The 24253-nt window shown below is 49.9% G+C and overlaps 1 protein-coding gene across 4 annotated transcripts; it reads right to left on the bottom strand.

Moving 5' to 3' along the window:
- On the bottom strand, nucleotides 1-23173 carry CSF2RA (colony stimulating factor 2 receptor subunit alpha). 4 transcript variants are annotated; one of them, XM_055339171.1, is made up of 12 exons: nucleotides 23083-23173; nucleotides 17853-17954; nucleotides 15243-15385; nucleotides 13994-14117; nucleotides 10808-10937; nucleotides 10537-10709; nucleotides 8180-8313; nucleotides 6839-6868; nucleotides 5931-6066; nucleotides 3904-4000; nucleotides 1864-1945; nucleotides 1-1638 (listed from the first exon to the last, which is right to left on the bottom strand). In XM_055339171.1, the coding sequence occupies exons 1-12, from the start codon at nucleotides 23144-23146 to the stop codon at nucleotides 1534-1536; spliced, it is 1320 nt and encodes a 439-aa protein (XP_055195146.1). In that variant the 5' UTR covers nucleotides 23147-23173; the 3' UTR covers nucleotides 1-1533. The 4 variants fall into 4 exon arrangements, 2 of the variants coding, with proteins under 2 accessions (XP_055195146.1, XP_055195147.1); XR_008666239.1 differs by having other exon boundaries at nucleotides 1577-1638; nucleotides 1864-3717; XR_008666240.1 differs by lacking the exon at nucleotides 23083-23173 and adding an exon at nucleotides 20913-20997 and having other exon boundaries at nucleotides 1577-1638; nucleotides 1864-3717.
- Nucleotides 23174-24253: the final 1080 nt, after the last annotated feature.

Raw genomic sequence — 24253 nt, 5'->3', positions numbered from 1 at the left:
TTTCACTTTTTGTCTCCTGCTGAGCCGGTTGACGTGAGCCCCCGACACCTCTGAAGTCGGGATCAGCAGCTGTGGCATCACTTCAGAACCTGAGTGTACAATCTTGTTCCCTGGAACTCTGTTGGGAGCAAATTGCCAAGTAAAGATTGTAGGGTGCGTGCGAGGCACTCCTCCCACCAGGTGGACCCACCTGGGCACAGAGGAGCCCGTGGGAGGGGACAAGTGGGTGCAGGGTGCAGGGTGTCACCTGGGACATGGACAGGGGACCCAGGCAGGGCTGGTCGACACGCATTCCCACTATAAGTGGTTCCATGATTGTCAGCTCGTGTGTCCACACGGACGTGTGACAGGCCCCCCTGTTATTCCATCAAACACTCCCCTAATGGTGTTTTCTAGGTGGCACACAAAAAAACCCCACAAGCAAAAAAAAAAATTTTTTTTCAAAAAAAATCAACAAGCAGCCAACGTTAAAAGATACGTCACTTTGGGCGTGTGTCGCATCCAATCAGGTGATGATCTCAGGTGCAAACGGAGGTTTCCCAAGGAAACAGTTCGGGGTCAGGTGTGCACTGTCACCTGTCACCTGCGTGTCCAGCTGGCCCACCTGCCCTGCAGGCTTCCTGCTGACCAGTCCCAGCACCTCATGAGCCAATTCCCTCAGCTCTCTCTGCAAATCGTCTTCATATGTATCTTTTTGTATATATTTCCTCTGTTTTCCCGCTCTCTCTTTTCTCCCTCTATTTCTATTTCTCTAACTACATACAGGTGGGGTGTCTGTATCTATACGTATCTCAATTTCCAGATACATTTTATTGTCCCCGGGAGCTGTGTCCTCATCCAGCAATCCGAGGCCTAGATGCGCTGCGCTTCCCGTAGGACAGGCTGTCGCTGGTTTCCAAGACTTTCCGTAGGTCTTGGCGGGACACGCGCCCTTGGCTCCTCATGGCTGACTTCACTGCCCGCGTGGGGTTGCTTCCTGGCTGGAGAGGACCCGCCTTCAATGCTTCCCCGTTGGTTAACGTCATGGGGGTGGGCGCGTGGCCTGCGGGGTTTCTGTAGTCGTTTGTCTCGAAGGTCAAGGTGCACAGAGGGTTTCAGGATCTGCGTGTGAAATCCCGTCCCGTCACTGCTGGTGCCTGCGGATGGAGTTGTCCACATCCTGGTCCACGTCTCATGGTCGGGATAATGTCCCCAAAGACGTCTACATCCCGGTCCCCACGGGGTGCACAGAACAATGTCCGCAAAGATGACAATACCCCGCCCGGCCCCGCTTGAGCCACCGTAACGTAAGGAAGGGGTTCGTTGTTCTTTGGGGAGGGGGTGGCGGAGACGGCAAGAAGCGGGTGCATCCTGGGGTCAGGATCCACGGGCATCCCACGATCCTTCCCACGACAAGTATCTTTACAAAATATCACATTGTTCAAAAGTAAAAAAATAGAACACTATATAAATAAATGCTCAAAGCAATTAAAAAAAAAAAAAGAACAACCACCCCGCAGGTTCTAGAATGTTCTGGGGAGGAAGCCTCTGTGTTCATACGCTGGCCGGGGCCGCTGTGACTGCTGTGACTTCTTCCACGGTCACGATCTCTTCGTTGTCAGCTTTTTGCGGGTCTGAGGCGAACTTCTCCCAGATGACCTGGGGAGGAGAAGGAGGATGGGGGTGTTGGGGTTTCAGGAACCCCGCGAGTGGGACCTGGCTGGCCACTGGGTATAGATGGGAACTGGGCCCCGGTGGGCACGGTATCTTAGTAGAGGGCATCTGTGGGACTGCCCATGGGGACTCCCTCGGATGGACATGCAGGAGAGCCCAGGACGCCCCCTCCCCATCCCGGTCGGCTGCCCTGCCCCCACCCTTACCTACCTGGTGGTCAGACGGATGGTTGTCGTTCCATTTGTCTTTGACGTGCGGAATCCGTGGGAAAAGCCTCCGAGATGCGAGGAATCTGGTAAGACAAGAAGCGTGTGAAGGAAAGACCCTGAGGACATGGGGACGCGGGACACGTCTCCCCCACCCCCCAGTGACACGCCTCTGGACCGCGTGCCTCTGGACAATTTCACGGAAGACTCACAGCAGGACAAACCAACTCTGGGATGAGTGAGCAAGTAGGAGATGCTACAGGAGCACATAGGGACGCCCGTGATGATATTTCTAGAACCTTCACTTGGTCCCTCTGGTACAGAGACGGGGAAGGATGGGACTGGGGGTCATGGCAGGTCATGGGCAGCCTCCAGAGTCCCTGAGGATCACAACGCGTGTGTCTCCTCCTGCGTCCACACAACCACCAAGAGCACGTTTTCCGGTCCGGCAGGTTTTCTGTCTACATGCTGCATTTATCGTTTTTTTTTCCTAACATTTTTACATAAATGCTAATTTTCACCTAGATTTTACTTAAAGCAGATGTCATATTTGCCCAACATCAGAGTCTTCCTGCATTTTCAAAGGCACGTTTGCTTTTTTCTCTTATTTCAGGAGAAGCCCCTCCCATTGCAGGACACCTGGAGTTGCTTCTGCTCAGCTCAGTAGGGGCTTCCCCCCAAAAATATAAATTCCAGTCTTGAGTCCCGGAATCTGGAAACAGGATCTTGTTTGGAAATAGGGTCTTTGCAGATGGAATCATGTTAACATGAGGTCATCCTGGATGAGGGTGGCCCTACGTCCAATGAGGGGTCCTTGGAAGAGACAGAAGAGGAGACGCAGACACAGAGGATGGAGGCAGAGACCAGAGGGACGCGGCCACCAGCCTGGGGATGCCTGGGGCCCCAGACACTGGAAGAGGCAGGACAGACCCTCCCGGAGCCTCTGCCCTGGACCTTGATGGTCCTGTCCCTCTTGGAGCTCAGATGTCTGGGACAGATTGAATTTCTAATATTTCAAACCATCTGGTTTGTGGTCATTTTTTTCCTGTGGCTGCAGGAAACTCAGACAACTTCTCATTAAGATAACTGTCCCTGTGCAAGGCACGTGGTCTGTGCCCATTCCGGCAGCAGGTCGCGAGGCTGCCCCTGTTCCCCTTTGGCCCCGAAGGTTCAGGGTCCCCCGAGAACGGGGTGGTGTCAAGCCGCCCGTGCATCCAGCAGCCTGGGCGCCATCCTCTCCTTGTGCTTATGCAGCATTCCCGTGCGGTTAGCCACACCGCGTGTCCATCGTGAGGGAGATACACCCAGGATGCCCTACCAGGGTGCGGGGCCTCGGGGGTGAGCACAGGAGGACATCCAGGGGGTCCCCACATCATGCAGGAGGACCACCAGCTGCAAAAAGTCCCCGTGCTTTGCACAACATCATGCAATCTGCATGCAACCTGCATGCAAGTGGGAATTAATGATTTCATGGATGCACGTTCATTCAGAGGCATTTGCGAGACGCCCCGGGACCCTGCCTGGTGCAGAGATCACACACTGGAAACGACGTGGTAGCCTTCCAGGGAGGAGCCCGCGGAGAGGCTGGCGGTAAGCAGGTACACGGGAAGGTTCAGGCTGGGCTCCGTGGAGGCGTCCAGGAAGGGAGTGGGTCAGGAGCGGGGGGATCCCTGAGTACCCGGTGAGGCTTATCAGGTGGAAATGAACCGCCAGCGGAGGGGTTGGAGGGGAAAGCATTCCACAAAGAGGAAGCTCGCTGCCGTGAGGCTGAATGCAAGCCCTGTGTAAGCACCGCTGAGCTCGGACGAAGTCCACTGTGCAGCTGACGTGTGGGGGCCGGACGGGTTGGCTCGGGGGCCTGGAAGCATCCAAGAATGAGTGTCCAGGGCTGCCCATCATGGGTGATGACGAGGCCCCCTTCGGCTGGCAGCTAGAGCTCCCCAGACAGATGGCACACCAGCGGGCGCCCTGAGCCCCATCCAGACATGCACCCCGTCCGTCCTGCCCATTTGCAAGGAAGACGCCAACCCACCACCGGAGTTACCTTTTCAAAAGGCAACCGATGATCAGGGCGGAGACAAGGGTCCCCAGGACCACCAGCATGTAGATGTGCACAAGGCTGGCCTCGGGGTCGTCGGAGCCTGCGGAGAGAGGAGGACACACCACGGACCCCTTCAGATGAGCCATCGAAGGACAGATGCTCAGAGCACGAGGGAAATCCTCAGGGAAGTGCTCATCCCGAAACCTTCCCTCAAAGCACCCTCAGGAGCGCCCAAACCATAACGTGACAGCCCGCTTTAAAACTGGACCCTGAAAATAAATAAATAAATAAATAAATAAATAAATAAATAAATAAATAAATAAATAAATAAAATAATAAAAAAAAAACTGGACCCTGAAAAATAAAAGTAAAAAAATAAAAAATAAAACTGGACCCTATATACCCAGGACACCTGGGTGGCTCAGTGGTTGAGCGTCTGCCTTTGGCCCAGGGCATGACCCCAGGATCCCAGATCGAGTCCCGCATCGGGCTCCCTGCATGGAGCTTGCTTCTCCCTCTGCCTGTGTCTCTGCCTCTCATGAATAAGTAAATACAATCTTAAAAAAAATACAAAAAAAATAAAACCGGACCTCCCCCAAGTTTAATTAATTTTTTGAGTTTAAAATTCATAAATGAATAAAAAAAATGGACCTCACCCCTCAAAAACACACTTTTTCAGGTGCACAATTTGACCAAAGTTACCTCACAATTAGTATTAGATCTATCTTTGGTGTCGTTTATCATCTGGATGAGCTCTTTTTACAATTCATTATTTTTGCAGCACAGCACATTGTAGCTGTTACTATGAAAAAATCCAATTTTTAGGGGATCCCTGGGTGGCGCAGCGGTTTGGCGCCTGCCTTTGGCCCAGGGCGCGATCCTGGAGACCCGGGATCAAATCCCACGTCAGACTCCCGGTGGAGCCTGCTTCTCCCTCTGCCTGTGTCTCTGCCTCTCTCTCTCTCTCTCTCTCACTGTGTGCCTATCATAAATAAATAAAATAAAATAATTTAAAAAAATCCAATTTTTAAAAAATCCAATTAAAAACTCTGGTTCCAGAAGGATGATCCTAACCAAATTGAGAGTCTGACGTTTTGAGAGTTTTCCATATTAACATATGAAATGTGCCCTCTTATAATAATAATAATTATAACAATAATACATTCACTGAAAAAGTGCTCATTCCACGTGATACAGAAGTCGTTTTTAAATTTTTTTAATATTTATTTTTATTTATTCATGATAGACACAGAGAGAGAGAGAGAGAGAGGCAGAGACACAGGCAGAGGGAGAAGCAGGCTCCATGCCGAGAGCCCAACGTGGGACTCCATCCCGGGACTCCAGGATCGCGCCCTGGGCCAAAGGCAGGCGCCAAACCGCTGCGCCACCCAGGGATCCCTTAATTTTTTTTATTTTTTATTTATTTATTTTTGATACAGAAGTTTTTAATTTCAATGAACACCAATTGACATATTATTCAATTTTCTTGTTGCTCGCTTTGGACTCGTAGCTAAGAACCCGCTGTCCCATCCCAGTGGGTACATCGATTGCTTCTCCGTCTCTTTGAACTTACGTTTTACCTCTGGATAAACATTTCACGGGCATTTTATACCCGCCCTTATACAAGTCTTTGATTTTGGATCACGAAAAAGAAAATAGCATGCATCAAATGCTTGCTAAAACACTATGAAAATATCCAGGAGGGAGGAATAGTGCGGAAATGCAGATTTCATGAGCACCTGGTTGGCTTTTGGCCCAAACCATGCAATTCCTGCAAACTCATCATAAAGGTTGCAGGGAGGAAGGTGGTGAAAGCTGTAGGTCATTCAGTTCCTTGGAATGAATGGATTCCTCCTCATTAGGAGGAAAGACACCCAACTTTGATGCTTAGCAGGTGTTTCTTTGGAAAAAAACCCAAAAAACCCAGAGCATCGTGGAGACCCTTGGAAACCCTTGTGAGCCTCTGGGGATGGGGATGGGGATGGGAAGGGGTCAGAGATGAATTCAGGGGATGCTCCGGGGACACGTACCGAACTCCACAGGCTGGCTCCAGGAGCCCCACCTCTGGATCCGCGCGTCTGAGGTCCGTATTTTCACAGTATGCTTGACTCTGGGCTCTGGACTCGGGAAGTTGTATTTATTTTCCCAATTACCAGACACCTCAATCTTTGGACAAAAGAGAAACTTTGAATGCAGGGTCCCCCATGTTCGAAAAAGCAGGGATGGGGATGTCTTGTCAGAGGCGGCCGTCTCCCCACTCACCCGCCCCTTCCCCACCCTGGGACGGACGACGGAAGCACGCTCTCGGAAAGCAGAACAGTGACCTCACGGCGTGGAACATCCGTGCCGTCTAGAAATACGCGGTTCATTAAATTAATGCATGTCCGGCTTACGGAATAGTTTGCGGGAAAGCTTCAATGAATCAGCACATTGAGGGGGGCCTCTGATGACCACGGGACCCCGCGTGGGGTTCCCGTGCTCGTCAACATAGATGCAGAAATCATTCAGCAGGTACACGTGACATGCGCAGAGCCGCCATCGGGAAATGTCCCAGCGAGGTCATTAATGGGGTAAAATGTCACCATTGGATGGAGGAGGATATGCCCTAAAGGACTTTGAGGATCGTCCTCTAGGAGGGTTGTGAAGGAAGACACAGTCTCCTTAAAGCTCACAGGCGGTTACTCTTGACCAACATGGATGCATGTGACCGGAGTCACTTATTTGAACGAACGGGACCGAGCACGTGTGACCAGATGAGCCCCGTTCCCACAGCCGGACTGTTCCCACCCCTACCTCACTGACGGGACGGTCCTCCCGGGAGCCGCCACCCTCTCATTCACAGCCCACCCCATCCTGGCCACCATGGCGGCCACGTGTGCATGGCAGCGTGTCCATGTTACCGTACGGGGTGATATTTTGGGTCCGAGTTCTAACTCACCAGTTGGTTCCCGCTGTGTTCCTTATTTTTCTGGAAAAAAAAAATAGAGTTAGGTTTACTCCTCTCTATTTCGAGGATTCTTACAGGATGCGTTCATCGTCCCCTCTGAGTGCAGTCAGGGGTAACCTACATCCCCCTTGTCTACACAGGGCCATGTGAAGGGCTGAGCTCCCTCTCTACTACTTTTGCCTCAAGTCACCCAGACGGGGGTGGGTGGACTCGAACACCAAGGGAGGATGTGCCCTGATCATGCCTTGTCCTGGAACACCACCTGCTGATGGGCCCAAATAAGAGCAGACATGGAGCAGAGGATCTATAGTGGATCAAGGTGCAGTTGGAGCAGAGGACTCCCTCTTGTCTACACTGAGTCCATGTGGATGTGGAACAGAGTCCTCCTTGTCTACACTGGGTCCAGGTGAATATGGAGCAGAAGGTCTTCCTTGTCTATACTGGGTCCATGTGGATATGAATGACAGGGCTCCCCCTTGTCTACACTGAGTCCATGTGGATGTGGAACAGAGTCCTCCTTGTCTACACTGGCTCCAGGTGAATATGGAGCAGAAGGTCTTCCTTGTCTATACTGGGTCCATGTGGATATGAATGACAGGGCTCCCCCTTGTCTACACTGAGTCCATGTGGATGTGGAACAGAGTCCTCCTTGTCTACACTGAGTCCAGGTGGATGTGGAGGAGAGGGCTCCCTTTGTCTATACTGGGTCTTGCAGAGGTGGAGCAGAGGTTCCTCCTTGTCTACATTGATTGCAGGTGATCATGAAGCAGAGAATCTCTCTTGTCTACACGGGGTCCATAGATGTAGAGAAGAGGATGCTCCTTGTGTACACCGAATCCGGGTAGATGTGGAGGAGATGGCTCATCCTTGTCTACACTGGGTCTAAGTGGTCAAGGAAAAAAGCGTACTCCCTGTCTACACTGGATCTAGGTGGATGTGGAGTTGAGAGTTCCCTTCTCTATGCTGAATTCAGGTGGTCATGGTGCAGAGTGTTCTCCTTGTCTACACTGGGCCCAGGTGGGTGTGGAGGAGAGAATCCCTCTTCCTCAGGTGGGATCCAAGTGGACAAGTAGCAGAAGGTCCTGTCTGTTCTGCACCTGCTTGTAGATCCTCTGAAGGCTTTCGGGATCCACCTGGGTGTGTGACCACCTTTGTGGGGTTGGCCGTGGTGGTGACCCTCGCGCCCAGGGCATGTCCTGTCCAGCACAGCCGTCCCTGTGTTTGTCCCCGTGCATCACCCGGCCCCACACGTCTCCACTGATCTGGGTCACGGGGAGGGTTCCCCATTCCTTGTGCGGCACAGTGTCCTGCCTGGGGGCAGAGTCCACTCACCAGTCTCTGGATGTCCAGCTGGTACTTGAACTCCCTGTTGGACAGGGCGTGTCGGGTCACAGGCTTTCCCCACTGGATCAGACAGTGCGACACGTTGCAGTGCACGCTGATATTGTTGGGCGGGCTGTATATTTCTGTAACGAGAACCCGGGACGCTCCCTGAGCCTCCAGGCTGCCACCGGGCCTCAGAGGCCAGACCCAGTTCTGTGGGCTGCACATCGATGGTCAGCTCCCGGGGTCACCTGGAGGCACATGCCGTGGATAGGAGTGTTGCGTCTTGAGGAAGGAAGAGGACGGCTGGCTTGTGTGCAGGTTCAGCGGTGTGCACACAGGACCATCTAGCAGGCTGCAGGGAGGGGTTGGCGAACCCAACGTGTGGGAAGGATGGAAATATGGGGACTGGCCAGGGACGGGGCCACCGTGGGGACAGCCGAGGCTGGTTTCCAATGGGGACAGAGGATGCATGTCTGAGAAGACCGGCGGAGCTCCAGGGTCCTTCAATGGATATCCCATGTGACCCTCTACGGTGGGTTCCACCAATGGTCGGGATGGGCGTTATGGGCATCCTGTGTCTGATCCCACTTAACTAGCATGCATTCCGATCTCAACACCGAGAGTGGATCCCGTTACCCAAACCCTTTGAGGGCAACTTGGTTGTAAATCCACATCCCGTGTGTCTGATCACAATGAACCTTGAAACTGAGTTGCATTTTCACTGGGAAGCACACTCCGGATTTATTTTTCCCTCCCTTGCTCAGGGTTGTGATGTGTATTTAGGATTCTGCACCCGGTTCTGATGGATAGATAGGGTCCCTCTTCCCACCACTATGCTATTCTCAGTCTACCTGTTGGGATGTCCTACATGTCAACTGAACTCTGACCTATCTACCTGGACATGGTGTCAGATCCCACAGAGTAGAGGGTTCAACCCTACAAGGCTGCCCTTCAGGCCCTACATCACACGCCATTCAGAAATCCAGGTTGTCACCTGTGTTTCTGACCCACCAGCTACAGATGTGAGCACCCGACGACCTTCTCCTGGGATCTCATTAATCTTCCAGGGTGACTCACAGAGCCCAGGGAACAAGTCACTCGCTAGATCACGGGTTTATTGTCACAGGCTCTAACTCAGGATCAGCCTGGTGAATGCATGCGTGGGGCCAGTTCTAGGGATGGGCATGGAGCTGCTTCCGTAGCTTCACCAGGTGCACCTCTCTGCCCAAACCTGCATGTTGTCTGCCAACCTAGAAGATCTCCAAACCCTGTCGTTTTGGGATTTTACAGAAACTTCATGATGTAAACCCAATTGATTAAATCAAGGCCCGTTGGAGGTTGAGCTCAACCACCAGCCCCTTTTGGGTCACACACTGGACAGGAATGAAAGTTCCAATCCTCTAATCACAGGGTTTGTTCCCCTGGTAACCAGCCCCATCCTTAGGGGCTTTTCAGCGGTCACCTCCTCGACATAACAAAAGGCACATTTTGGCGGCTCTCCACAGGGGAAATTCCCATTTTGGCGGCTGTGTGTCAGGAAGCAGAGACCAAATGTGCATTTCTAATTGCAAGTCACAACTGCAGAGGACTGAAGTTTGAAATAATATTGGGATTTCTTGGGTTAGATAAAAATGTTAGGAACATGGGGACGGAAAAAGAAAGGCAGGGATTCCCTCAGAAGGAGGGTGGCCGTGTCGGGGCCATGGGAGGTTTGTCCAGAAAGGGGGTGTCTCCTGAGCCTGCAGGAAATGCAGGCCCAGGGATGTGGGTGCCCCCCTGCCACTTGGCTGGGTACAGACACCTGGATCTCCCCCAATAGGTGAGCCTGGAGGTGGGAAATGAGGGTGGCCAATGGCCTGTGAAGCTTCACTGGAGAGTTGGCGTTTGTTTGTCAACAGGGTCTCCAAAAAGGACAAGAGATGGCGATGCCTGCTGCTACTTGGAGGTGCACAAATGGGCCAGAATTAACTTCCATCTCCTGGTCTGAACGTACTCTTTTTTGTCCCGAGAGGCTTCACTGCCCAGATGTGGACAATACCTGCCCGTCTGGGCTGGGGTAGTGCCAGGGCCAGCGCTCGGGGACTATGGGCACTTTGGAAGGGCCCTGGCTTCCTTGGTGGTGTGGAGGAGGATCCACCATCAGTGCAGGCACATCTTGTCACCCAGTTTAATTCAGAGTAAAAGGATGGGTTGCACCCTTTACTTGGCTTCCTTCCAAAAGGAAGCAACCATGCCAACACCTTGTTTCTGGGTCTCTGGCCTCCAGAACTTCAAGAGAATACATTTCTCTTCTTCCAAACCTACCGCAAATTCGGTTCACCCGTTAAGCATCTCTTTATACCACAGGACGTCCTTGGTCTTACCTATTTTCTTCCAGAACAAAATCGAATCAAAGAACTGGATTCCTGTCCTTTGGCTGGTACCATTCACCAGGAAGTAATTGTAGTACGCTAATCCCGAGAGGTCTTCCAAGTGACATCCTACGTGGATTCCTGAGTCTTCTAAATAATGAGGACACTCTCTTTCCCTTCTTTGTCTATAAAATTCCAAAGTGTTTAGAGGATAACCAGGGCTCCCCCTCCACCGCCCAATGTACTTCCCAGGGTTGTCTCCACGAGCGAGGTCAATACTTACTTCAAGTCTCGTATGTACAAAAAATATTGCACGTCATCAGGGGCAGCTTGACCCTTTGCCCAAGTGCAGTTCATGAAGTTTGCATTGTAGATAAAACAGGAGAAGTTTTGGGCAGCTGTGCCCATCCCACCTGAGAAGCCACAAAAACAAAATAATTTGTGGAAGCGGATCATGTGGCTTCACGGTTGGAATCTACCAAACGTTCAGAGAATAATTAATTCCAATCCTTTTTTCTTTTATACGATGTTATTTATTTATTTGAGAAAAAGAGAGAGAGAGAGAGACAACGTGGGCAGAGGGAGATAGAGAAAGAGAGAATCCCAAGCAGACTCCCTGCTGAGCAGGGAACCTGATTTGGGGCTTGAACCCAGGACCCTGAGATCAGGACCTGAGCAGAAACCAAGAGTTGGATGTTCAACCAACTATGCTTCCCAGGTGCCCCACTAATCTTTCTTAAACTCTTCCAAAAAAATAGAAGAAGAGGGAATACTTTCAAATTCATTTTAGGAGGACAGGATCACCCCCATACCAAGCCCAGACAAAGACATGAGAAAAGAAAATCACATCCCAATATCCTAATAAACATAGATGTGAAAATCATTAACAAAATTCTAGCAAGCAAATCCAACAGCATGTTAAAAGGATTGTGTGTCGTAACCAAGTGGAATTTATCCCCGGCATGCAAAGATGGTTCAACACACACCAATCAATGAGTGTGCTTCATGACTTTAACAGAATGAAATAAAAAATCATGATTGTCTCAGTAGCTATAGAAAACATCTTTCACAAATTTCAGCATCCATTCATGATAAAAATTTTCAATAAAATAGGTATAGAAGGGCAGCCCGGGTGGCTCAGCAGTTTAGCGCCTGCCTTCAGCCCGGGGCATGATCCTGGAGACCCGGGATCGAGTCCTGTATCGGGCTCCCAGCATGGAGCCTGCTTCTCCCTCTGCCTGTGTCTCTGCCTCTCTCTCTCTGTGTGTGTGTTTTTCATGAATGGATGAATAAAATTAAAAAAAATAAAATAGGTATAGAAGAAATTTGTATCAACACAATAGTGGACAAATATGGAAAGGCCATAGCTAACATCACACTCAATGGAAAAAAACCTGAAAGCTTACCTTGTAGGGTAAGAAACAAGGTCAAGGTAGGCACTCTCACTGCTTTTATTTAAACTAACAATGATCTGTTCAAAAAAGGAATTAAAAAAATAATCCTGGGATACTTGCCTGACTCAGTCAGTAGAGCATGTGACTCTCGATCTTGGGGTTGTGAATTCAAGCCCCACACTGGGTGTACAGATTACTCAAAAATAAAGAATAGGGGGTCCCTGGGTGGCTCAGTGGCTTAGCACCTGCCTTCAGCCCAGGGCATGACCCTGGAGTCCCGGGATTGAGTCCCACATCGGGCTCCCTGCAGGGAGCCTACTTCTCCCTCTGCCGGTGTCTTTGCCTCTCTCTCTCTCTCTGTGTCTCTCATGAATAAATAAATAAAATCTTAAAAATAAATAAAAATAAAATAAAATAAAATAAAATAAAGGAATAGTCTTTTTTTTTGATAGCAATAAAAAAGAATAAAAAAGGAATAAACTTAAACCAAGGAGGTGAAAAACTTTTACACTGACTATTATAAAACATTGACGAAGGAGATTTAAGAACATAAAGATAAATGGAAAGAGATCCCGTGTTTGTGAACTGGAGTGATTAATAGCGTTAAAATATCCAACCTACCCAAAGTGATCTATAGATCAATGTAATCACTATCAAAATCCCAATGGCATTCTTTACAGAAATAGGAAAAGAATCTTAAAATCCATATGGAGCCATGAAAGACTCCAAATAGCCAAAGCAATCTTGAGCAAGAAGGACAAAGCTAGAACCATTACATTTCCTGATCACAAAATACATTGTAAAGCCACAGTAACCAAAAGAGTATGGTCCTGGCATAAAGATACACACATAGATCAGTGGGACATAAAAGAACCCAGAAATAAATCCACGGACTTATGGTCAACAGGGTTGACCTTCCACAAGGATGCCAAGAACACACAATGGACAAAGGATTCTCTCTTTGCTAAATGGTGATGGGAAAACTGGACAACCATAAGCAGGAGAATGAAAGAGGATCCTTATCTCACACTGGATATGGAAAGCAAATCAAAATCGATTAAAGATCGAAACACAAAACCTGAAACTGCAAAACGAGTGGAAGAAAACATGGGGGAAAGACTTCTTGGCAATGATTTTTTGGATATGACGCCCAAACCAGAGGCACCAAACCCAAAAACTGACAACTGGGATTACGTCAAACTATAAAGCCTCCACTCAGTGAAGGAAATAATCAACAGAGTGACAAGGAAGCCTATGGAATGGGAGAAAATATCTGCAATATATATACATATACCCAAAACATATAAGGAGCTCAAAGAACTCAATAGCAAAAAAACCCAAAGGCCAAAAAAACTCCCCAAAAACCCAAACCCAAAAAACTCCAAAGGACTGAATAGTTTTGAATGTCTTCTAAAGAAGAAGTACAAATGGCAAACAGCTACATGAAAAGGTGCTCGACATCACTCATCGTCAAAGGGATGCAAATAGAAACCGCAGCGAGCTATCACCTCACACCTGCTAAATGACTGGTCGAAAAAAGTCAAGAGATAAATGCTGGTGAAGATGTGGATAAGAGGGAACTTGCGCGCTGTCATGTAAGCTGGTGTGGCCGCAGTGGAAAACAGGAGAAATTCCTTTAAATATTCACATTAGAACCCCCGTGTCACCCGGCAATCCCACGTCTGGGCATATTTCCAAAGGAAATGGAATCTGGATCCCAAAAAGATATATGCACTCCCGCGGTTGTTGGAGTATTACTCACAATAGCTAACACGTGGCAAATGCAAGACACAGAGAGTAAATCGTGGTTTCCAGGGGCTGGAGGGAGGGATAACAGCTTAATTGCAGTGATTATTTCTCAACATGTATGTATATTAAGGCTTTAATTTAAATATCTTATAAATACACATTAATATTTTATATATAATAATTTTATATATAATATATTTATATATCATAATTTAATATATTTAATAGCTACATGCCAAGGAAATCTCAAAAAAGCTGAGAAAAAGAGAAGGGCTCTACCTTGGGGCTAGTGATGTGCAGAAGGATCACTGTGATGTTTCCCCTACCTGGGTTAGTGTAGACCAGTGTTTCTGGAATCGGTCTTTGGATGCTATTTACTTTAACCATGAACATGACGCCCTCATGGAGAGGATAATCCGGAAACTTGCAGTGACATTCATTCTCCTTGAGCTAAAAAGACGCAACCAGCCAGGGCATTAGGAAACTTTTTTTTTTCCTTTTCCTCTCCATGCTGTTTGCTCTTCCACTGGCCCCGTGATGCCACCCCCCCCCCACATACGTTGTCTGGGGGGATGTCGGCGTGCCCCCGTGAAGGTGGGACCTTGCCTCGGTGGTCTACAGCATTTAGGAGGCCAGAATAGAGGTCCCATTGCAGGGTGCCCTCAGTCACCAGGGGTTTCGTTAAAATGCAGACTCCGGTGCAGCGAGTTCCAGGTGGGGCCAAGAAGATTCTACATTTGTAACAAAGCTCCCAGGTGATGCTGATGGATCACAACTCTGAGCAGCGAGATCTCTCCCCACCTGAGACATTACGGAGCTTACCGCACCCTCTTTTAGTTTATTCCGTTTTCTTGTCCTATCGTTTTTCTCCCACAGAAATGTTTACATTGTATCCAGCCATTTGGTTACTTTGTTTCCGTCAAACACCTAGAACCCACATGATTTCTTTCTCGTGGGATTAAATCTGACCAGTGGCTGATTTTTGATGGATCAATCGAGCAAAAGGCTACTGTTTCTGTTGGCAGGAGGGCGTTTTTTCCTACGCAACATCCCCCCAAGGGACACAGAAGCCTGAAACTCACAGAACAAGTTGCTCATCTTCCCCATGATGCCTGTTGTGGGAAATCCTGCCTCCCTGAAAGAGATCCCTGGAAATTCTGGGAGCATTCAGGTGCCTGATTGAAATCTACCTGTGTTGCCCTGGATCCCCCGTCCCACCAGTCTACCCCATTTTTCCCTTCTTTAGGTGGTTGAGCATCCCCGAGGGTCCCACCCTACAACCTGTGCCGTGTCTGAACTCATAGGAGCTTTGGGCTGTGGCTCCTTCCTCGGGAGCCCTGAACTCCTTTTCCTTTTGGGATAAGACATTTTCCTCAGTCCCCCAGAGAATCAGGCCATCAGGCATGTCTTGACCACGGGCCAGCGCTAACTTCCCTGGTTCACCTAGAAGCATGGCCTCTAGATGTGTCCCAGATGTCACACGCATGGTCCCCATTCCCGCCTATCGCTGCTTTGTTTCTACAGTGATGAGAGCTTTGTAAAGGATAACGATCGTCCGTATCGAATCCATCTTACCATTATTTCGATTGGCCCTTTCTCCTTGTGGATCATCACGCACTTGAGGTACATAGTGTTTTCCTTGCAGTCCCAACTCAGTTCCATTCTCCTCGAGTCAAACTTCAAGTTTAGACGGGGGAATCCTTCCACGGTTGTAAGATCTGAAGGACGGGACCACCAGATTAAAAGATTATCGCTTTCCCATCTCTACCCACTGCCTCTTGACCTATCCCATGTCTCATAAGGAAAATTGAAGGCTGGGACAGGCTGTCCCGTACCCCGGTCCCCCTAGGCGTTCCCTCTATGTGAGGATGCCTACCAGGCAAGTAATCCAAGACCGACCAAGTGAGAGCAAACGGAGGCTATTTATTCAGAGCTTGCTATGGTAAGGAAGTTGGCCATCACTGGCATTCGTCAGAGACTCAAGGGTGGACAAGGCAATGGGCAAATCTCATAGTGGACAAAAGGTGCTTTTCGGTTGTGCCCTGAGCAGAGGCTATGGGTGTGGGGACGATGCAGGTGGCTCACTACAAGTAGAGCATCCTATGGGATTGGTTAGGGGACCATGCCTGGCTCTCTGGTTGGTCCTATATAGGAAGTGGGGTCAAAACATAGGGAAGCCTTTAGTTACTGATCAAGTCCTGTCCAATGGGGCCTGGTTGTTCCAGAAATGATCGTTTAATTCCTTGGGTAGTCATGGGGACGGACATCTGGCTCCTTGCATGACTGATGTGGAGACAGCAGGCTGGCTTTCTGGGCTGGTCCCCATAGATGAGGCTGGTCCCCTGGGCAGCTCATGGGCCGGGTTCTGTTCTTAAGGATGCTCTGCCCATTGTCCGTTTGTATTTTAAGTCTCTCAGCATGCACGGCCTCTGTGCTGGGTGCCTCATACCCACATCCTCCTTTATTCCAGGTGCCACCCCACCTCCCCCAACACAGGGACCATCTCTCTCCAGGTCTCCAGAGCCTGCAAATAAGTCACTTATCTCCTGAGTTTCTTGACCCTCCTCCCTCCCTGGCATGTCCTCGGCTTCCTGCAGACTTCTCCTACCTTCCCAGCCAAAGACAACAATGACTGTCCATCCACAACAGTTCTATGGATCTTGGTCTTAGCCTGTGGGTCTTACAAGAGTTTCATATGCCCCCGAGGTCATACCCAACCCAGGAAGTCTTCAAAGGTCAACAGAAATCTGATGACATGGATGCATGCAGGGCACATCTCCTCCCTGGACTGAGCCAGCTCTTGCACATCCCTGGACCTGTGGACTTCTGAGTTAGGAGAGTCCATCAGTTCCATACACAACCCTCAGGAGAAAGGCCAGGCTGGACTGCACGGATTTTGTGAAAGTATATGAAGATTCCCACAGGCCCTCTGTGTGGAGGACAGGGAGACAGCCATCCCCACCATTCCCTTATCTCCTTTCTTGGGGCAGCAAAGACGTTGTGTTGACACCGTCCATACTTTAAAAGCAGAGCCCCTTTTAGAAACACAGACGTGGGCCTGAGTCCCCGCTCGGTCTGTACCAGCTGTGTCACTTCCAGCACGTTGCCTAACGTCTCTGTTCCCTGGTTTCCATTCTCACTGATTGAGCAATGACATCTCTGCCCTCAAGAGGTTGGTTCAATGCAAAAGCAATTTGCGACTCAGCAGCTCTTGGGGCTCCTAGCCCTGGGGAGTGGTCCCTGAGAACATCCCTTGGGGAAGAATGGGGGTTACTGGTGTCCTTACCCGGTCCCCCATGAGCTCCCCTGACCTGTGTCTTCTGACACGGTACATTTCACCTGGAGGAGGGCAGCATTCTTTAACTTCTGACCATCCACCAGTGTCCCTATTCCTCAGCCCTCTGGCCAGCACCATTTTCTTACTGATGCCCCAGTGACCCCATATCCCTCCCAGTGATCCTCACCATATACACCTAAAACCTAAGTATGTTTACCTTTAATCCTTCCTAAAATGGTGATACGTGGCCTGATAATCAACATCCAGCTACCGCAGGCAGACAGCTACTAGTCAGTTGATGTTGATGTTGCCTTTGCCACCTGCTATGGAGGGGAGAGGGGGCTCACCTTGCTTCCTCTGTCCACATGTTTAAGTCAGCATGTTACTACTGCAGAAAAGTTCTACCCTGCAGAAAAGTCCCTGGCAGGGTGAGACATCCCCCCCCCCCCCGCCAATGTCCCACTCTCCAGAATTAGGGTTGATGAGCCACATTTTGCAGCTCTGGTGCGTGACCATATCATAAGGCAGGATTAGGGGCAGCCCGGGTGGCTCAGCGGTTTAGCACCGCCTTCAGCTCAGGGCGTGATCCTGGAGACCCGGGATCGAGTCCCCGTCGGGCTCCCTGCATGGAGCCTGCTTCTTCCTTTCCTGTGTCTCTGCCCCTCTCTCTGTGTGTGTCTCTCATGAATAAATAAATAAAATATCTTTAAAAAAATAAGGCAGGATTAGGAAGGGCCTTTTAGAACAGAGGCAAGAAAACACTTTAGCATCTGGCGTTGTGTCACTTGACTGACCAGCACATACGAGGATGAGTTGAGGTTGGACTCGGCCATCAGGATGTATCCCAAGACACACAGGATGTAGAAATGAGACAGTCGGAGAAGGGTCAGACAGGTTCACACACTTACCCTGGTGCCCTAGAGTCTGGAGGATGACTGGGTCCAATAGCATGCAGAGCAGGACAGTTGTGGCCACGAGTCTCGTGGGACTGCCCGAGGGATGAGGAAGCCCTGTAGGTACAGTCACATTTTAAAGAAATCAACTGTCATGGGAGTTTTTGGGAGGGGGACTCAGCAAGGTTTCCTCGGGGAGATGCTCTGCAGGAAGACATAGGACCATCCCCGGCCTGATGGTCAGCCTGCTGGCCTGGCCAGCTAGGGGGTCACTGCTGGCTACAGAGGGTCTACAGGCTGCAACCAGCCTCAGGGCGGGGAGCAGGGACAGGACCAAGGGCACAAGGCCACCAAGCCCTTCCAATTCCACCTGCAGAGAATGGCCGGGGCCGTCCACCTCCTCCAGAACCCACATAACACACAAAACAGGAACCGGCTCGCTAACTTCTCTTTTCTCCAGGATCAACTTCCTGAGAGAGGCGGTTGCAAAACCATCTCCCACATCTGTGGGGAAATACTACCACTGCCCCGTGAATCTACTCTACAGATCCACCCATCTGCTTTACATCAAGCTTGACTCATTGTTCGGATGAGCCTCGAAGCCATGGCTGACACATAATAGTGATTTTAAGATGCTTTTGGGGGAATATTACGCCCACTTTCATAAGCTTCTCATTGTTCTGGCTTTCTCTTTTTTCTTGTTTGTATAATTTAAATTTTAAAATTCTTGTTTAAAATATTTTAATGTGAGGGGGACGCCTGGGTGGCTCAGCGGTTGAGCGTCTGCCTTTAGCTCAGGGCGTGATCCCGGAGTCCCGGGATCGAGTCCCACGTCGGGCTCCCTGCATGGAGCCTGCTTCTCCCTCTATGTCTCTGCCTCTCTCTGTGTGTCTCTCATGAATAAATAAATAAAATCTTTAAAAACATAAAAAAATATTTTAATGTGAGGGATGCCGGGGCGGTTCAGCAGTTAAGCGTCTGCCTTTGGCTCAGGGTGTGATTCTGGAGACCCAGGATCGAGTCCCACATCAGGCTCCCTGCGTGGAGCCTGCTTCTGCCTCTGCCTGTGTCTCTGCCTCTCTCTGTGTGTGTCTCTCATGAATAAATAAATATAACATTTTACAAAATATATGAATAAATAAAATACTTTAATGTGAGTATAATTGACACATGCTCTGAGTGTTTTTACAATGGATTTTTGGATAGTAGAAAAAGAAATGATAGGTCAGGTTTCCATTATGACAATAAGGGTTTTTTTAGTTTTTTTTTTCCTTTATTTAAAAAACTTGAGTTTCACAACAATCAAAAAGGGTATGTTTAAAAAAAAGAGGAAAAGGAAAAGGGGTAAGTGACAGAGGGACATGGAGGATGTTTAAATACGTTTACTAAATGAAAGAAGCTGGTCTGAAAATGCTACATCCTGTTTGATTCAAACATTACAACATTCTGATAGAGGGAAAACTATGGAGACAGAAAAAAAAATCAGTAAAAAACCAGGGTTTGGGGAAGGGACAGGATGAGTAGGGAGGGCACAGGGGATTTTTAGGGCAGTGAAACTACTCTGTATCATACTATTATTCTGGATATATGTCATTACACATCTGTCCAAACCCATAGAATGTCCAATGTCCACCAAGAGTGGCTGTAATGTAAACTGTGGGCTTTAATCAATAATAATGTATCAATATTGGCCCATCAATGATAATAGACGGCGCCACTGATGCCAAATATTCATAATAGTGTAGACTGGGTCAAAGGGGAAGTGCATGCATAGGGATTCCCTGTACTTTCCAGTTAAATTTGTCTGTAAATCTAAAACTGCTCTCAAAAAAACCAAAGTCTATTAAAAACTTTTTAAACACGTAAGTACAGAAGCGAAGGGCTGTGGTCCCACAAAGCTGCACTCAACAGAGAACACGTGATGCTCTGCTTGTGTTTGGGGTGGCGTCTTGGGGGCTGCCCACCACTGCCCTGGGGGCATTTTTGCTGGTGCTTGTTCTTTGGCTGACTTGTAGTGGGGGTCCCACGTCTGTACGTAGTTCTCTCCCTCTCGGCCACTAACTGCGTCTGCTGCTCTTCATCTCTGTGTTCCCTGTGACCTCATCCTTTTTAGGGCCTTGTCTTTTCTTGGAGGTTCCTTTCTCTCTCTTTTACGGTGCACAATCGTGCTTTCTGTAATTTCCGTGGGTTTATAGAGGCTGTCCGTCTAAACACTGCCTCTTTTTTCTTGGTGTATTAGCTTCCTGGCGGCTGATGGAACAAATGACCACAAATTTCCTTCCTCCCTCCCTCCCTCCCTTCCTACCTTCCTTCCTTCCTTCCTTCCTTCCTTCCTTCCTTCCTTCCCTCTTTCCTTTTTTCCTGTTTCTCTTCCCTCCTTTGTACTTTCCTTCCCTTCCTCCCTCCTTCCTTCCCTTTCCGTCCTTCCTTCCCTTCTTCCCTCCTTCCTCCCCTCCTTCCTTCCTCCTCTTTTGTCTTCCCTCTCTCCTTCCTTACCTCATCCTCTCCTTCCTTCTTTTTTTCTTTCCTTTCTCTATTTTCCTTCCCTCATTTCCTTTTCAATTTCCTTCCTTCCTTCCTTCCTTCCTTCCTTCCTTCCTTCCTTCCTTCCTCCTCTCTTCCTCCCCTTCCTCCTCTCTCCCTCCTCCTTCTCAGACCTTTCTCTCACCAATTCCTCCTCTATTTCATCCTGTCCAGTGTCTGCTTCTTGGACACCCAGTCATCACACTCCTGACATTACCCCCCTCCACCCCTGCCACGACACCTGGACCTCCATGTCCTCGCCTCCCAGCTGGCACCTGTCTTCACAGACTGTCTTTTTCTCCCCTTGGACTCCTCTCCAGCCCAGCTCCTATCAATGACACAGCATCTCCCTCCCACATGTGGCCAGTTCAGCACATTTGGGCTCCTCCTCTCCTTGATGTGCAGCCCCACCCAGGGAGCTCCTCTGCCCTCTGTAGGATCCCTTACCTCATGGATCCCTGCCCCTGCAGACGTCTGAGCTGTGAGGCTCATTCTCTATATTCCCCAACCACCTGCCTCCTTTCCACCCACCCTGTGCCGTTCATGGGTCACCTGTCTATTGACGGTCGACTGGCTTGTGTAGATGCCACAGCCTCTTTGCCTCCTGCACCTGCACCAGCTTCTCAGCCTTCCCAACAATGCAGAGTCCAGCCAGCTCCCCAAGCCAGGTGTGCACATGTGTTCCTGAGTGCACCTGTAGAGCAGCACCCAGCCTCGGGTCCTGTCTCCTAACCTCCCGGAGTCCACTCCCTCCTAGGGCACCACCCTTGCTATAAAAGAGGAAATAAAAACCTCAGACCAGACCTGTCCCAACTTCCCTGGCTCCCACACACCTTTTACTCTAGTGCTATAGGGAAGTTCCCAGCTTCCTCCATCTACAAGCTGGACCCTGCTCCACCCAGCCCTTCTCTGTGTCGTGTCTGGGGTTCTTGGCCCTGGGTGGGGTGATGCCCTCCATAGTGCACCCAAGAAGCTCTCAGGGTGGACCCTTCCCTGGTCGTGGCTGACCCTACCATTGCCTTTTGCTATTCCTGCCTTGTCTCTGCCGTGATTTTCACATTTGCAGTCTGTGTGAACACCCTGGCTTCTTTGAACGGAGCTGTCCTTAATCAGGAAGGGGAGGTGCAGTGCAGCAGGGCATGGAGGGGTTTCATTCCACTCACCACCCCCGCACCCCACCGCAAGCTTCTTGAATCTGCTTTTCTCCTCATTTCTTCAAGCCTCCCATAGTACCTGCTTTGAGACTGTTACATGAAGCTGGTGCCTGTGCATGCACACCCCAACCCATGCCCCACAGGGAATCTGCATGGAAATACACCCTGAGCTGGACAGTTCCCCATTCCGCTTCCTCTAAACTGAACTCCTCTCGCTTCTCTTTGTTCTCTTTGCTCATCGTGATGGAGCAAAAGCAAACTTCTGTAAACTTGACTTTTAAAAAAACCCTCAAAAAACAAGCAACGACGTTATCACCTACCCAACGGTGATATGCAAGGTGATCTAGCAAGGGCTGCTGTTTTAATTAGCTGGTGAGTCATAACCTGGGGCTCTCGGCCAAGGGTGAGGACAAACCCTGCGGAGGATAATTCGGGGGCCGCGTGAAGTAACTGGCGCCGTGATTTCTCCATCGCCTGGGCATACCAAGCACAGGTATCTTCCACCCGGCTCCTAGTTTCCCGCTCACACCCATCCTGCGGAGGATTTCCTAGTATCCTCATGCAAGTGGATGAGAAACTGAAGCCCGTGGAGATCTCACACTTCATGTAATTAATTTTTGTGTTGATTTTTAAGACCCGGGGCAAAATCCACCCTTTTAAAGTGTACAACTCCCCAGCACTTAGCACTGGGGAGTGTTCAGCCATCACCTCTACCTGAGCCAGGACATTCTCATCCCTCCCAAAGGAGGACCCCAACCCCAAGAAACCAACACTCTGCAGTCTTCCCTCCCACTCTGCAGATTTGCTTGAGCCTCTTGTTTCATATGAATGAAAACTCAGACGTTACTTTGCTCTTTTTTTTGTCCACTGACTACCCACTTTCCCTTCTTCTTTCGGTTTTCTCCAGACAGGGTTTTCTTCCCCTTTATCTCCTCCTAAGACCTTCACAGATACCGGCTCCATCTGTCAGATGGGATCAGATCAGAGACTGGGCAGTGCATGTGCTCCCAGCCTGTGGGCATCCCTGGGGTGAACCTGGATGTTGACCTCCCTGTAGTCGGGGGCATGGGTGGTGGGTGGATGCAACCCGTCACCGTGCGTGGGCAAGATAAGGAGTGAAATGCAGTGGTCCCCAAAGACACCTGTGGTCCAGGATGGCCAGCAGCTCTGCACTTGTTGCCGGGGGCTTTGACACAAGCCACTGCCAGCAAAGTGCCTCCCCAGGATCCAGGGACCACCGCTTCCCTGTGCGGACGACCACCTGCATCCAAGACTCTGGAGTAATCCATAGCGGCTTCTAACACTCACGCAGAGTTGCATGAGGGGCTTAGCCTGCTCCCAGTGCAAGTTGGTCAATCCCTGGTGCTAATTCAGACCTTCTAACACAGTGCCCACGGGCTGTTGGAGTTACCTCCCTGTTGGGCACCTTCATTTGGAGATTCCCAGCTCCCACCCCTGGGTGCTCCCTGACTTCCCCAGGAGCTTCCAGCAGCAGCAACAGGAGGAGGAACAGGTATCCTAGTGACAGGGTACGTTTGAGGGTCAGAGAATAAAGGGAGCCACCTTACCCCACTGCACCAGGCTCTGCTCTGGCCACCTGTTTGCTTTCTCGGTTTCCTGGCGCTCCGACATCTGGTTGTTGTCTTGGACAGCTCTCTGCTGGGTCAGAAAGTGAGCACACTGATTGCATTGCAGAGACACTTCAACCCGAGACTTCCCCTTTCTCCTTAGCGCCCTCCCCCTTCCGGTGATGTTTTTTCGTTGTATATATATGATTAAGAAACCTGTGAACGGTGGGTAAGTTCATCAGCCTCTTAGGTCTCTGAAGACAGCTGATCAGGGGTGTGACGGCCACACAAGTGGGCAGGATATGCGTCCCTGGCTCCCCGTTCCTCAAGGAGCCACGCCCCTTCACCATTCATGTGCTCAACCATATCTTCCCAAGGTCAATCTGATGGGTCATTGACTCTGCCCAGGATGGCAGGTGTTGCTGGCTTTTTGCCATGGACTGAGTTCTGTGCCATTCAATTCATCAGACGTTTATTGAGCGCCCGTATTGGTTAGAACCTAGGGGAGTGGGTAGGAAGCAGGTTTGCAGCTCGTGGTAGGACAAGGCTAAGCAGAAGGGCCATGGGGGCTGGCGACACAAAGACAGCATTGAATATCTCCAATGTAGGGCCTTTGGGTGAGGAGATGAACAACAGTAGGATGAAGAGTGAGCAACGTTTCATCTGGACAAGGACACACTAACTCCTGGTGGGATGCAGATACAGGGCTGGTGATCATGGTCAGCTGAACGTCACAGGGAATGGGTGACATCTTGTCATGGATGGGGACTGGCTGTGAGGGTCACCTCTCGGCAGTCATGAGGTGCAATGGGCCAGCTCTCCCCGGGTGTATCTCTGTCGATGACACTGTGAATGTCTCTGCCAGAGAGCCCTTCCTAATTTGTGGTCTTGGAAGCCGAGGAGCAGAAGAAGCACCGGTCGAGAGACGACTGTGAGGAACACAATGGCCAGAACAGAAACGAAAAACAAAACTAGAGGCACCCATGTTCACTGCAGAAATGGCAGGAATGGTGATGCTGCGTCTGAGTTGGGCAAATAGGAGGAGCTGGCAAAGGGTGTGGAGCTGCGGGAGGAGATGCCATGCTCAGTCTTGCCATGTTCAAGGGGCTTCTCCGTGGAGACAGGATGTGGAGGCGTCGAGCAGGGAGTTGGATGCAGGGATCGGAATCAA

This window comes from Nyctereutes procyonoides, unplaced genomic scaffold (assembly GCF_905146905.1).
Source record: "Nyctereutes procyonoides isolate TBG_1078 unplaced genomic scaffold, NYPRO_anot_genome, whole genome shotgun sequence".
Lineage (NCBI taxonomy): Eukaryota > Metazoa > Chordata > Mammalia > Carnivora > Canidae > Nyctereutes > Nyctereutes procyonoides.
Note: the sequence above shows the minus strand (reverse complement) of the source record. Positions and strands in the feature narration are given on the sequence as shown.

Coding starts and splice junctions, on each gene's coding strand:
- CSF2RA (XM_055339171.1), bottom strand. CDS start 23,146: ATGTCGGAGCGCCAGGAAACCGAGAAAGCAAACAGGTGGCCAGAGCAG. Junction 15,386..17,852: donor CCAGACTCTAGGGCACCAGG/GTAAGTGTGTGA, acceptor CCCGTCCTTCAG/ATCTTACAACCGTGGAAGGA. Junction 4,001..5,930: donor GAGCCAGCCTGTGGAGTTCG/GTACGTGTCCCC, acceptor CTCTCTCCGCAG/GCTCCGACGACCCCGAGGCC.